Raw genomic sequence first — 15,778 nt, 5'->3', positions numbered from 1 at the left:
ACTGTTACATTCACATCCAGTTTCATCACAGTTGCAGGAGAAATGTAGCAGTGGGTCTGATCATGATGCAGCTTAGTATCAGGGATGGAGGTAAGGATTTACTGTAGCTTCTTAAATGGTATAAAACACTAGAAAGGTTTTAAAAGTAATACTGACACTATTCTATAACAATCTGGACTATCTCATCATCACTCTAAAATAAGAGGTATAGGTGCTATTTCTGAACATGTGAACATGGGACATGTGAACTGTCATGTATGATGTAAAAGGACCATAATGTGGCTGTACTCTAGAAATTCAGGATGCTTATAATATGCTCACACGACTATTAATGCACAACCTTATTTTAGGGTCAAGATGCTTCTGCAGGACTTTATAATAATATGTATGTATGTATATCTTCACTCATATAGTGTTTCTTGTACACACAGTACTGTATATAGCATGGGTAGGTGGAGATCAATTGATAATCATTATTTTTACATATTTATGAACATTAAGGGGGTTATTAATTAACTCCAAATGTTAATGGTTGGGCTTTTTTTTTTTTGAAAACTGAAAGTTTTTGAGATTTATTAAAGACCAATGCTGCAAAAAGCCCAAATTTGAAAATCTGCCATCTCAGACCTGCCGAGGTTTTGTATAAGTCAATGGCAGAGGTCCCTATTCTAATTGGAAGTTATTATGGTCTGCGCTGGGTTTAGACCGAAAATCCGATCATTTAGGGCTTTTCGGGCAAAAACCTGAAAAATCCCCAAAAAAATCTAGGTTTTTCCCCGAACCAATTGATTCAAGCTTTTTTAATAATAAATAAGGTCAAATCGGGTATGGGAGTTTGGTTATGTCTTTTAATTAAAATAATGAGATAAATTCTGATTTTAGTAAATAACACTCCCCAAAACAATTATATGGCATTCCCTGTTCACTGGTGGTTCAATTCATTAATTTCTTCAGTAAAAGTAGTTTGAGTTTTGGGCTATGGGGATTCTTATTAATTTAAACATATTCTACTGGCCCCAAAGTGGTACATAGTCATTAACCTTAATAGGCATATTAAGGAACAAGTTAATCAGGATGAAGAACTTTTGTGCTTCTCTTAGAATCACTTTACTGATTTGCCTACTCCTTGGAAATATCTAAAAAAAAAACATTTAACTGGGGCAGGTTCAGAACACTAGTCCTGCATATAATAATATATTTGAAACTTACAGCATAAAAATACGACATTTATTTGTTGTGTAGTAAACCCCCCTTTATTAATCAGTTCACATGTTGGATATGCAATCTTTTCCATGGAGCATTTCAGAAGCTGACATCTAGGGGCCCATTTACTTTGCTCGAGTGAAGGAATAGAATAAAAAAATCTTCGAATTTCGAAATTTTTTTGGGCTACTTCGACCATCGAATTGGCTACTTCGACCTTCGACCACGACTTCAAATCGAACAATTCGAACTAAAAATCACTTGAATATTCGACCATTTGATAGTCGAAGTACTGTCTCTTTAAAAAAAACTTCGACCCCCTACTTCGCCACCTAAAACCTACCGAGGTGCAATGTTAGCCTATGGGGAAGGTCCCCGTAGGCTTTCCAACAATTTTTTGGTCGAAGAAAAATCCTTCGATCGATGGATTAAAATCCTTCAAATCGTTCGAATCTAAGGATTTAATTGTTCGATCGAACGATTTTTCATTCGATCGAACTATTTGCGGTAAATCCTTCGACTTCGATATCAAAGTCGAAGGATTTACATTCGCCAGTCGAATATCGAGGGTTAATTAACCCTCGATATTCGACCATATGTAAATCTGCCCCCTACTGATGGGCCAGCTAAAAATACCTACAAATTTATAACTCCAGTCTCCAGAGGCAGATTTTGAACAAAGCTTTTTCAATACTTCAGCATAACTGTGTAATATTAGTACATTCAATCATTCCCTCAAGTTACAGCCAATGTGTTTTTACACTCTCATGTATACTTCTATACTTCTTGGTATATTTCTATACCAAGTTGGTCCTGTCCATTTACAGATAACTCCAACTTTCCAAACACTCTACTGTCTATTAGGAATCTGCTATGCAGATGACTGTATGTAGAAAATGCAGCTGACTATGACTATAATTGTGCCTCTCACAACTCATTTTGTTACTTCAGACTGCCCCAGAAAGGAATTATTGATAGAGATATAGTAAATCATGTCTAACAGAAGTTACACATACACAACAAAATATGTCCATAATATGCAAGACTTAGGAACATGATCAGTGGTAGAATGTTAAGAGGGTTTTTAAAGTAATTAATGTAAACCTGAAGTGTTTGATGTCCTAAGCATAATTTACTCTTGCTTTCTCCAAGATCTAAAGTATCAGATGATGGAATCCACCACCAGAAATATACCCACAGTCTCTAGAATTCAGAGGAAAGGTGAAGGTGAAAGCTGAATGAACGTTAGCTCAGTAACACCAAGACCCATCCAACAGTCGAAAAGGAACTGGTCCAGCTGATAAATTCTTAAATCAGTCCAAGGAGGGTCCGAATATTAGAAATGTTGACTTTTTTCCTAACTATTCACAGCAGAAAGCACACAGCGGTATGCCTGAAAAACAAGATTAAATAAGAGTTGGTTCAGCAGTTCATCTTATTATTTTTTCATTATTTTCTATTAGTTTAGGCTGTGTGACTTTAAAAGTCTATTATTTGAGTAGTACTTTGGGAAGAAGAGCAAAATACTAGTGAGCCAAAGTCCACAAATCATTGCTTCTAAAATTATGTGGGGAGTTTATTCATTCTGTTTCATAGGTACATTATTTAACACATAATACCATTAAATATTTTGAACTATGTCTAACATACGTATATACATTTTTAAGAAATTCCTCAGCTCAAAATGAAATCCATACCATTTCTCGCAATTACCTTTTCATTCATTATGTGAACACTAACAATTCTAGGAAATGACAACTTGTACCATTACATATGTCATAGGATTTGCATTTCTTTCTATAAGCTTAGTTGTAGAACCAGTGAAGTATATGAACATTGAATAATAATTGATATGAATTGAATTAGTAAATATAATTTGCAGCCAAATGCCTATATAAATGCAAATATTCAGTAGCAGGTTGTATATTACCACTGAAAACGTTGCAAAATTGTTAAGCATTTATAATAAAAAAGGAAATGTAAAATTGGAAAGATCAATGGGTAGAAAGTTTGAAGCTGCTTTTGACTCTTGAGTCAGCACTCCTTCAGTCAATAATCCTATTCCCACAATGCCTTGCCTGTTATGAGATTAACACACTTGTGAAGAAGCATGCAAGGTATTGTAGGAATTGGAGTCTTGAATGCAAGAGAGATGACTGCCTGTGCCTTGATATGCATAGCAATTTTGAAATCATTCAAAACATTTTAATTAAATGCATATTGGAAATGTGAATATTAGAATGACATATTATTTTATCTTAAGAAAATGTAATTGTTTTCTTTATTTTGTGAGGTTGCCTTAATGTGTCTTTTGCTTTTTATCTAGAAAAGTAGTGTAGGCACTGACAAATAGGGGTGAGCAGAAAATGAAAGAAAGAAAGGGATCATGTATGCTCTGCAGGAATACAAGCAGTGGGAATAATGTATTTCCCATATGAATATTTGGCTCCCTGGCTTATGTTTGATTTATAATGTCATGCAGTTTGCTTCGTCTCCCCATGAAATCTTAACATTAAGGGGGTTATCTACTAAAACTCGAATTTATCTCAGTTTTTTATTCATACAAAATTGAGCGAAATAAGTCGCACAAAATTGAGAGTCAATTTGAATCATAAGATTGTCGCTGCAAAAACTCAACTTTAATGGATGAAAACCACGACTTTATCGGATTATCCAGTGCAAGAAACAACTTCATGGACATCTGCCATTGACTTTTACATGACCTTCGACAGGTTTGAGATGGAGTATTTTCTGATTTTTAGCAGCTTTGGGGTATAATAAATTTCTAAAAATTTTAGGTTTTTTTGCTGTTCTTTGCGGGACTATATATATATATATATATATATATATACACATATACATATACACACATACATATATGCCCATGGGCACTCAAGAGCACGCTGCAGCAAATTTACAAAGGAAGTGTAGCAGTAAATCCTTTCCTTAACTTAAAACAAAATGAAAATCCAAGATGGCAGCGCCCACATGGGTACGGCGTCACTGCATGATGATGTCATCGCTGGTGCCGGGATTTTGTAATAAAAGGGCGCCCTAGACGCTGCAACCCTGCCCAATTATAGGTCTTCAATCCTGTATACCTGGGTGTATTATTGTCTGTCTGATTCCTGGTTTTGATTCCTGCTGTGATCCTGATCTGGCTTCCTGTTTGAACTCTTGCCTGGACTTTAACTAAAGATTGTGTCTGATTCCTATTTGTACTGCATACTCGGATTTTAACCCTTGTTGGGCTTCCTCCTCGGTCCTGACTACTCCTCCTGGAAGCCGATAGGTAGATAACATGCATGTAACATACATAAAATTGAGGCAAACGTTCAACAAACCTTCTTTTGGTTTAATACTGGAATATGTCATTTATTTCCTGATACATCTGACACCGGGCAAATGTTTCCAAGACACTGAAATAAAAATAATTAATTATTGAATGTTTGTCAGGAATTTTTGTAATCAGAACTTAAATTGAACTAGTCAGGTTGCCAAATGTATTCACTTCAGAGAATAGAGAAACGGACTTCACCGGACAACATGGTAATCACGTGGAAACCAGCTTGGTAAAATTGCCAAATGTATTCACTAATTGAACTAGCTGATCATTTCTGTATAAGGACCTTTGAAAACATTTTGAAAGCTCTGGAGTTAGCTCAAAGTGACAAATCTAGTTGGCTACTCTTCTTATTGCAATTGAATAAGGTCATTGCATTTCAAGTGGGTTGTTCAATTATCTATCAGTTTTGTCAATCACATATGGCTACATGGCAGATTCGGACTATTCTGCTAACTGGCCAGCCAATCAGATATTACCAACTGTAGTCTGCGGGTGGTCAAGGTATGTGTACAAGGTTACTGTTTACATACAATATAATGTACACTCACATGTTCCTACTAAGTCAAATTGAAACTGATTAAATAAGGCTTTTATTACCATACTATATCCAGTAATTTTAGCCATTTTATTTTGTTTTTAAACAGAAGGAATTACATTTCTGAACACAAAAAAATCTATTGTAATTAACATGTAATGCATGTAATGATCTATTATAGACACATGCTGCCAAATGTGATTCAGCAAAAAGTAAATAGATACTGTAGGGTAGCCAAACATGATGAGATCCAATAATACTCAATTGGTCACATAATACTAGCTTTGGAAATCATTTTAAGACTATTATATACTGACCTGCTGACTGATTCTATAGTGTAGCTTGGAGTCTGATATCCACAGATGTTTCAAAGCTTCAGTAGCACTCATTCTCCAGCTAAAAAAAAATATAATATTAATATTTTTAATATAGCAGCAATGGTATAATTATACAGAAGGCACCATGGGAAAAATACAGTTCAGAAAACAAGAATTGGTCAATATTGCTTAAGGCCAGGATATATTCATGTTCCTGCAAGAGTAAATGTGAGAAAATAAATTATTCTCTTATGACAAACCCATCAAAGTCATAAACAACATTGGTGGTCATCATATCTGGCTGCATCATGTCAAATGTGCAGGATCCTGGAGTTGATTGCCGACCTAGAGCATGCACATTAGAAACCAAAGCCCGAAGTGTGCATGCTACTCCTTGTGATAAACATTTTGGACACTGTACACCAGAAGTGATGCAGCCACCAACCCCATTGCCCACACTGTGTTACGTTTTAAGCTTAGGTAAATTGGGAAGTGGAGGGAGCATTAGATGTGGTTTGGTATTGGCATATGGGGGGTTTGGTTATAATTTAACTAGATTGCTTTATTTACTTTGTGCTGGATTATTTTCCCATGATCAGGATAAAATGCTTTCTAACTAAAATCAGCCAAGCTTTATTTTCCTTTTTTTTTTTTTTTTTTTTTAAACCTGATTAAAAAAAACAAATCCTACAAACAGAAAAAACAAACAATGCCAAAAACTGCAAGCGAATTAAAGAACTCACATTTGTGATATTGTGTTAGCTTAACACAGGAGTCCCTAACCTTTTTTTACTGTGAGCCATCTTCAAATGAGTTGTGGAGAAAGACAAGCATTAAAATAGTTCTGGACATGGCTAATAAGGGCTGTGGTTGGCTAATTAGTCTATGTAAAATGGCAGCCTACAGGAGACTCTGTTTGACAGTACACCTGGTTTTTATGCAACCAAAACTGGCCTCCAAGCCAAGAATTCAAAAATAAGCACCTGCTTTTAAACCACCTGGAAGCAACATTCAAGGGGTTGGTGAGCAACATGAGCCACTGGTTGGTGAACACTGCCTTAACGCAAGCATCAATGGTTCATAAATAATCCCCTAAGGGGTCAATTTATCACTTTTAGATGTGGTACTTATGCATACTGGTCATTTAAAAGATACGAATCACCATGCCATAACTGTCATTGTCACTTTCTGTCCCTGGCTCTCTTGCAGCAATCACCAACAAGAAAACTACTCTGGGCTTCCATTGAGCATGGTCCTAGTTGACAATTGCCAGTAGAGAGTTAAGGATGCTGTGAGACAGGGCAGCGTCCAACCCCACTGTGGAGCTCTGTCTTTTAAGGCATGCATGTGAAGTAGGACTGTTACTCAGTCTGGTAGGTGTGGATGAGGCCTATGCAGGGCCTTTTTCTTACAATGTGTGTTTATTTATCCTTTAATCTCTGTGTAGGATTTGCATTATACTATTTGTATGGATGCAAGTTCTCAACATTGCTGCTGACCTGTGTTGAGTACTAGCAAACAATTGAAAATAAATGTGTTCAACTGCTCAAAACAGTGTATAGTCATATAATGATACATACTGTGTCCTTACCATTTTTCTTTTATAAGCAATTTAGTGATGAAATCTTTTGCAGGCTCAGAAATATTTTCAAATTCCTCGCCCTCAAAATCAAACTGACATGCCAGGATGTTGTTTAGAGTCTCGTTGTCATCTTCACCAAGAAATGGAGAGAGTCCACTCAACCTAATACAGAAAAGACCCACAAAAAGTGGTAAAGGTACATCAGCCTAGGATACCTGGTACAATACTCATGCCCCCATACTGTAATCAAGGCCTTTTTTCTACTATAGCTGCACGATAAAAAGAAGTAAAAAAAATTGGAATTTCGAGCTATTTTTGTGTACTTCGAATATGCCAAAATTCAATTTGAATTTGAAAAAAATGTGACTATTTAAATATCAAAATTTATCATGTACTGTCACTTTAAAACTTTGACTCTGACCATTCGCCATCTAAAACCTGCCGAAATGCTTTTTAGCCTATGGGGGACCTCCTAGTTTTTTTAAAAGTACTTTGAATCAAATTCAATCTAATATGATCTTACGTACAGCCTATTTACCCGCAGAAAAGGTTTTTTTAATACATTTTTAATACACTTTTTTTATTCAAATTTCGAAGCTATAGGAGTTCAAAAAAGCTCCCATTTAATTCAAAATTCGACCCTTCATAAATCTGCCCCTTAAAGTAGAAAGAATTTCAGTGTAAAAGTATTTCACAGTTCTACATTACACCCATTGTGCTGTGAAAGATACCATCCGGTGTTTAACATGGTAGGTTAAATCTAGTATAGGTAAATCTAAAAACAACTGGACTTGCTGAGTCCAGTTGTTTTTAGCATCACCTATACTAGATATACCATGACCTGGATGAATGAAAATCTTCATAGTCATGGTAGGTTAAAAATATAGCGTGGTATATAGTAGACACTAGGCTGCAGTAGGGACAAAAAAAATCCAGATTACTAAATTTATTTTGCCAGTGCATAATACAGAGGATGCTGCAAAGGTGAACATATGTTTATAGAGGACATTCTTTATTATCATCATTTAATTTTATAAGACGAACACAAGGTATTTAGAGCATAATCAAATATTTTTGATATATGAGATTTAGATTCTATCTCATTTATTATTTTAAAAAATCGAATTAATTGTTGCATAAGAGGTCTAGAACCTCTACTGTTAGTGGAAAGGTGCAAAGTGCATAAATCAGTGCAACCTAAAATGTTCCACCCTACACACAATTAAGTGCTTTGCCTTAATTCTAGTACCACCCACTATTCCTTCTCTCCCACCATACAAATGCCGAATATTGTACGAAATGAAGTTATGTGCGTGTATGGCCACTTAAAGGCAGTGGAGGCGGGCTAGGGTTTAGTTCTCCTTTAAGGACTCATTTTGTTTCTCCAGGAAACAAATTCATATAACTTAATTGTGAAACTAATGTCTCAGCCACCCCCAAGCATGTGAAGGAGGTTTATGATTATATTTTCAGGTATTATTCATTCTCATAGCCTAGTTCTTTACATAGTCTCAGTTTTGTAACTCTTGTTGCATTCGATTTTTAAATACTGTTGTAGCTCAGCTTCAGTAGTATAAGCTATAGGTTCGCTCATACTTTTCTAGAAAGCCTCGAATCTGGCCTGACTTTTCCTTGTTACATAAATAGCTACAATAATTTGCTATTGGACTAAGAACTGTGATACACACACAACTGACACATGAGCAAAAATAGGATTATAACACAACCATTTGAAAACTGGATGCCATGCAGGCATCATACTTGGCATGCTAAGAACAGTGAACTGCTTAGCATGCTAAGAATGCTAATGTGACCTTGACTCTAATAACCTTTTAGGGTGGAACTGGAAGCATTTCTTCTGCTGACACGATGACACTTTCAGATTGAAAAATGTCTCCACCAGTTTCCATTGCTGCCAAAAGGAAATTGTTAATAAAACTTCCTTCCACAAGTGTTCCACTATATGTTTGCTAAGTCTTAATTTTGTTTTCTTGATTCCCAGAAAAAAATCTTTATAAGCACCTTACATTTAACCTAATTTTCCCTATTGCAATTGTAACGCATATAAGTTACTGCTAAAACTCATTAGTCTCAATATTTTGAAGGACTTGAAAGATTTGTGCTTCATGAGTGTAACTTTTCAGGGTCCATAATAATATTGCATAATATTCTACTATAAATAAGACAGAAACTGAGGGATAGACAACAGGTCCACTATCATTATACAGGTACATGCATTTGAACTCAAAGATGTAATCTGCTAGCTTGTATAATGTTTAGTTGGATGTGCATTTTACTGTGCATGAGAAATATGACCACTGTCTAAAACTGTTGAGATAATTGTCGTTGTCTCTAACCCTAAGTTGATAAGTTCTAAGCATTTAAGATATTGTTACAGAATGACCATTATTTTAGGCTATATTAAATTGTCTCTTCACCTTCATTAATTGTCGAAGAGATTTTTTTTTTTTTTTTTCACAAAGTTCTTTCATAGATAACTTTAAAATCCAATTCATTTGTATGTTTTTTGGAGAATTTTGTGGTGAATTCCATGTGGTTTATATGCCCTTATATGAATATTAAATTAAATAATATATGTGGTGCCAAAACCTATCATGGAATACCAATTTAGAAAAAGAGTGTTCTTACATATTTTCGCTAAATAATCAAGTAGTGCTCACTTTTTCCAGATATGCTGTTTTTACAAAAATGAGTACCCAAAACTCCAGGCAGAGACTCAAAAATAATATGGGGGGAACAAAAGTACATTTCATGAAAAACAGACAAATATATGCATTTTTAAGCCAACTCACAGCATGAATGTAATGACTCCCACACTCCACATGTCTGTGGGAAATGAGACGTAGTCATAGTTCACAACTTCAGGAGCAAGGAATTCAGGAGTACCAAAATGCACTTTCAGCTTTTCCCTTGGCTTATACCTAAAGCAGAAATAATATACACAGTATATATAATATAAAACAGTGATTATATATAGCACACATATTTCACTGGTTTTTAAAAGACAAAAGGACAAAATATCAACAATATAATTAATAGAATAATGATCTGGTAAAAAAAAGTTCTAAATAATAAAAAATAATAAAATAAATAATAAAAAAAAAATCCAATGATAATTATATCAGCTCAGGAGGGAAAATACTGTTATAAAGATAAGGCAGCCACTTTTGCATCTCATTATGTACAGCATATCCTCCATGCTAAATTCCCACATACTTCATTTTTTATGGGGTAAATTTACCAGCAAATTTTCTCCTTACAAATGTGTGAACTTACACCAGCAAAATTTTGCTACATTACACTCGTAAAAGTATACAGATGAAGCAAATTTGGTTTGTGTGTTTGACACAGAATAACTAAACCCAGATATCCCACTTTTAACACAGACAATTGATTCACAGCATCCCATCTAATTAAAGCGTTCACCATTGTGAACAATGGTGCTTTGGTATGCTAATGAAAAAAAAGGTTAAATGCATTAAATGAGTTAAGATGACTTTAGATAACACAGTTTCGTCAATGAATCCAGTCATGATGCATTTAACACACAAATCCAAGTGGCTTCATCTGTACTTACAATTTTAAGTAGATATGAGATGTTGTTTCAAAACAACATATTGAGACAAACTTTGGCTGAGTTAGACAAGGAGAAAATTTGCACTTTAGTAAAATGTGTCTGTGGTGTTCTATCCCCAATAGAGATGGTATAAATTAATTATATAAGTGTATATATTATATAGTGGTACTGTTGTTTTTTGGGGGAACAGAATCAAGCAGTGCATGGTATATCAACCGTTTGTTCTGAATAACATTGTGTTCAACAGTTTTTTCTCAATAACCTTGTGTTCATTGCTATCCACAGGAACCAATGTGAATATAACATGATGCTGTGCAAAACATTAAATTCATTATTTGAAATGGTGACACATATTGTAACCATGCTCCGTTTAGTGTACATACCTTCTAGCGAGACCAAAATCAATTATTTTGACCTGATATGCTGTCCGACTCACACACATAATGTTCTCAGGCTGTAAGAATAAGACAAAACAATGAATGGTTGAACAACTCTTTATGCCTGGATATATTTTTGCATAAAATATTGAAGTATCTATGTATATCTATGTATTGTGTACTGCCATCAGGAATGGCAGTCACAGGCCCTCCCACAGGCCTATGAAAAAAATGGTGCATGGCCATAGCCCGGATTCACCTCAGCCATGCCGATTATACAAAAAACCCACCCTCTTTTCAACATACAAATCACACTTTTAAGTCTCTTGGGACTCCCTCTGCCATGGGCCCCCTTACTGTAGTAACCACTGTATCCCCCACATGGCGCCCACGTACTCACAGTATGATTCGAAAGTTTCATGCGCACAATAAGGAAATTCAGAAATTGTATTGATTGCATAGGCAGAAAGTACGGCAACAAATTTCAGTTAAAAATAGAGTGGAAGTATAGAATGATTTATACTGTACCTTAAGATCAAGATGTACAATATACATTTGGTGCATGTACTGGATCCCTTCAAGGATTTGCTTGATGAACTGTATTGTATCTGCTTCTGACAGATTGTACTTTTCATCAATGATTCTGTCAAAAAGTTCACCCCCTTCAACACTTTAAAGATGAAGAAAAAACATTGTGACGAAAATAATAAAGCATATTGTCTAGACCATTATATACTGTGTGTATATATAAATATATATATATATATATATATATATATATATATATATATATATATATTTATTTATTTATTTATTTAGTCCAAGTATTTGCACTCTAACTTTTCTTATTTCCTGAGTGCACAATCAATCTGAATTATAGACCTATTGATAAGGACCAGCACTCCAGTGTTGTTATAATACACAAGTTTGACATCAATAAGCACAGTTTATGATATAATTTACAGGATATTCATGGGTCTTTTGTATTAAATTAAAAAATACATCCAGTCCTCAAAGCATACTACATTTTCTATTATAGAACAATACAAGAAAAAGCTGCATCTTTTTTCCAAAAGTGTTGGGACACAGGGTCAAATTTTTATTTATATTTTACACATTTTTGGAAATAGGTTTGTATATTAAATAATTTATCTGATACACGCCGACAAAGAAATTTTTTACATTATCCAAAGACACATCTTGTATGCTTAAATTCGTCCCTAGTGTTTTTATACCGGATTGGATATCCTTATAATGACATGGAAGTGTCGGCATCTAAACCCTAAAAATTAATATGGCTAAAAATGCCATATTTTATTTACTGACCTTGTTGCACCAGCCTAAAGTATCAGCTTCTCAATAGCAGCAATGATCCAGGACTTCAAATTTGTCACAGGGGGTCACCATCTTGGAAAGTGTCTGCGACACTCACATGCTCAGTGGGCTCTGAGCAGCTGTTAAGAAGCTGAGCTTAGGGGTTGTCACAAATTATCAAGCAGAAAATGAGGTTGGCTTGTAATATAAGCTGATGCTGATTATTAAATTCTGATGCTAGTTGCCCTGGTTTCTGAGCTGCCATTTACCAATGAATTATTTACTAATCAGTCTTATATTGGGACAGTTATAATACATATAATATATATTCAGTATATTACGAATTGGTCCCTAAGCTCAGTAAGTAACTGCATCACAGAGCATGTGCAGTGAATCAGCAGAAAGTGTAAGGCCCGAAGGCGCAGTTGAAGTAAGGACCAAAGAGGAGGCAACAATCCAAGATCGCGGTACAGAAAAGGGTTTATCAAAGAATGGTCGTAAAACAGGCAGAATGGTCAAGACAGGCAGTACAGATTCAAAGTCGATAACAGGCAAGGTTCAAACACGGATAAGCAAGACAGAATATATCGCACCCAGGAACTATATGAAATAGACCTATAATTGGGCAAGGTCAGGATGGAAATGAGGGTCTTTATAGTCCAGTCTATTGGCGCCAAAATTGATGCGCTGGCGTCAGACGCAGACGCCAGCGTCCCCACGCTGACGCCTTGACGCCGGCGCCCGATTCTGACGCCGGCGTCCGTTCCGTCGCCGGCGACCAATCACAGGGCAAGAAGGAGATGATGCAGGATGATTGCGACCACCCGGAGCCATGTGCAGGGAAGAGGAATCGCCATTTTGGACGCCATCTTGGAGCAGGTCAGTAGACTCCATTACAGTACCCCCTTCCTTAGGGGGGGCCTCAGGACCACCGGGACCAGGACGGGAAGGAAACTGCCTATGAAACCTGCGAACAAGGATGGGGGCATGGACATCAGACTTCTTCACCCAAGAGCATTCCTCGGGACCGAAACCCTTCCATTCGACAAGATACTGGAGAGCGCCCCTGGAAAAACGAGAGTCCAGAATCCTGCTGACTTCAAATTCTAAATGGTCATCGATAACAACAGGAGCTGTGGAAGAAGAAGAGGGGGAAGACACTGCAGGTTTAAGGAGAGACACATGAAAGGCATTGGGGATCCGCATCTCGGGAGGAAGAAGAAGACGAACTGCCACAGGGTTGATGACCTCGATGATGGGAAAGGGACCGATGAATTTGGGGCCAAGTTTAGGAGTGGGAATCTTGAGGCGAATATTCCGTGTAGACAACCAGACCTTGTCACCAGGAGCATAGGGTGGGGCGGCAATTCTTTTCCTGTCGGCAAACTTCTTTTGAGAGGATGAACTCTTTTCCAGATTAGCAGTGGTGGCCTGCCAGATGGCCAGCATATGAGCGGCTTGATCATTAGCAGCAGGAACATTTGTGAGTAAGAGATCCTGAGGGAATGCCAAAGGATTCCGGCCATACACACAGAAGAAAGGAGATTTCTGGGAAGAAGAATGTAAAGAATTGTTATGGGCAAACTCCGCCCAGGGAAGAAGGTCCGACCAGTCATCTTGACACAAAGACACATGGCAACGAAGAAATTGCTCCAAGGCCTGGTTAACACGTTCAGCGGCACCATTGGACTGAGGATGATAAGAAGAAGAAAATTGAAGAGAGATATTTAAAGCATTACACAGTGACCTCCAAAATTTAGACACAAATTGGGGACCACGATCGGACACAATTTCTGCTGGAAAGCCATGGAGGCGAAAAATATGTTTAATAAACAGTTCTGAAAGTTCAGGAGCAGAAGGCAGTTTGCGGAGAGGAGTGAAATGAGCCATCTTACTGAATCTGTCGATAACGACCCAAATGACAGTGTGGCCGGAGGAAATGGGCAAATCGACAATAAAGTCCATGGCGAGGTGAGTCCAGGGTCGAGATGGGATGGGCAGTGGAAGAAGAAAACCCTTGGGAGGAGAATGTCCGGATTTAGACACAGCACACGTGGAACATGAGGAGACAAAATCTTTAACGTCCTTTCTTAAGGTTGGCCACCATACTAGACGAGATAAGAGCTCGGTCGTCTTCTGAATTCCAGGATGTCCGGCCTGTTTGGAACTATGAGACTGAGACAAAATAGCAAGACGAAATTCTGGAGGGACAAAAGCAACACCAAGAGGAGTTTCCGCAGGAGCAGAATCTTGAGCGGACAACAATTGGGAGGCACAGGAAGGGAACAAGGCAGCAATAATCTTGATGGAGGGTACCACAGGTTCAGGTTCCTCGGACACAGAATCTTCAGGAATAAAGCTTCTGGATAAGGCATCGGCCTTCCTGTTTCTGGAGCCAGGACGAAAGGTAATGACAAAATTAAAACGGGAAAAGAAAAGTGCCCACCTGGCTTGCCGGGGATTCAGGCGTTTGAGGGTTTGGATGAACTCAAGATTCTTATGGTCGGTAAAAATTGTCACAGGAACCGAAGAACCCTCCAGTAAGTGTCTCCATTCCTCCAAGGCTAATTTGATGGCAAGTAGTTCACGATTCCCCACATCATAGTTCTGTTCTGGGGCAGAAAATTTTTTAGAAAAGAACGCACAAGGGTGGAGTTTACCGTCAGAAATGGATCTCTGTGATAAAACTGCTCCAGCTCCGACATCAGAGGCGTCAACTTCCATGAAGAAGGGATGTAGGGGTTCTGGGTGCCGAAGAATTGGAGCGGAAGAAAAGGCCTCTTTGAGGGACTTGAAGGATTCCAGGGCTTGAGGAGACCAGTGTTGAGGTTTGCCCCCCTTACGAATCAGGGCCAGAATTGGAGAAAGTCTGGAAGAAAAATTTTTTATAAACTGTCTGTAATAATTGGCAAAGCCAACAAACCTCTGAATGGCTTTGACACTGGTAGGAAGAGGCCAGTCCAGGATTGCAGACACCTTGGCAGGATCCATCTTGAAACCTAGAGGAGAAATGATATAGCCAAGGAAAGGAATAGACGAGACTTCAAAAGTGCATTTCTCCAATTTAGCAAAGAGATTGTTCTTCCTTAGTCTGGAGAGGACTTCACGTACTTGGGCACGATGTTCCAAAAGATCTTTAGAAAAAACAAGAATGTCATCCAGATAAACGACCACACATAGACCCAACAAATCCCGAAAAATATCATTAACAAACTCCTGGAAGACCGCAGGAGCATTACAGAGACCAAAGGGCATGACCAAATACTCATAATGTCCATCACGGGTATTAAAGGCGGTCTTCCACTCGTCCCCTTCACGGATCCGGATAAGATTGTATGCCCCCCGAAGATCCAGCTTTGTAAAGATATTGGCACCCCTAAGCTGATCAAACAGTTCAGAAATAAGAGGAAGAGGGTACCTGTTTTTAACTGTGATCTTGTTGAGTCCTCTGTAGTCGATGCAGGGCCGCAAACTACCATCCTTTTTCTCAACAAAGAAGAAACCTG

At 37.5% G+C, this 15,778-nt stretch overlaps 1 protein-coding gene across 4 annotated transcripts in view; it reads right to left on the bottom strand.

Annotated features, from left to right (window-relative positions):
* Nucleotides 1-1,750: 1,750 nt before the first annotated feature.
* Nucleotides 1,751-15,778, bottom strand: part of mylk4.L (myosin light chain kinase family member 4 L homeolog) — a 97,315-nt gene continuing 83,287 nt past the window's right edge. For all 4 annotated transcript variants that reach the window (XM_041566264.1, XM_041566265.1, XM_041566266.1 and 1 more), the window contains 7 exons: nucleotides 11,487-11,628; nucleotides 10,965-11,035; nucleotides 9,797-9,925; nucleotides 6,993-7,145; nucleotides 5,402-5,480; nucleotides 4,548-4,622; nucleotides 1,751-2,596 (listed from right to left, as the gene is read on the bottom strand). In XM_041566264.1, the coding sequence (XP_041422198.1) occupies nucleotides 4,575-4,622; nucleotides 5,402-5,480; nucleotides 6,993-7,145; nucleotides 9,797-9,925; nucleotides 10,965-11,035; nucleotides 11,487-11,628 (622 nt within the window). In that variant the 3' untranslated portion in view covers nucleotides 1,751-2,596; nucleotides 4,548-4,574. The remainder of the gene's footprint in view (nucleotides 2,597-4,547; nucleotides 4,623-5,401; nucleotides 5,481-6,992; nucleotides 7,146-9,796; nucleotides 9,926-10,964; nucleotides 11,036-11,486; nucleotides 11,629-15,778) is intronic.

This window comes from Xenopus laevis, chromosome 6L, assembly GCF_017654675.1.
Source record: "Xenopus laevis strain J_2021 chromosome 6L, Xenopus_laevis_v10.1, whole genome shotgun sequence".
Lineage (NCBI taxonomy): Eukaryota > Metazoa > Chordata > Amphibia > Anura > Pipidae > Xenopus > Xenopus laevis.
The sequence above is the reverse complement of the archived record's forward strand: the minus strand, read 5'-3'. Positions and strand labels throughout refer to the sequence as shown.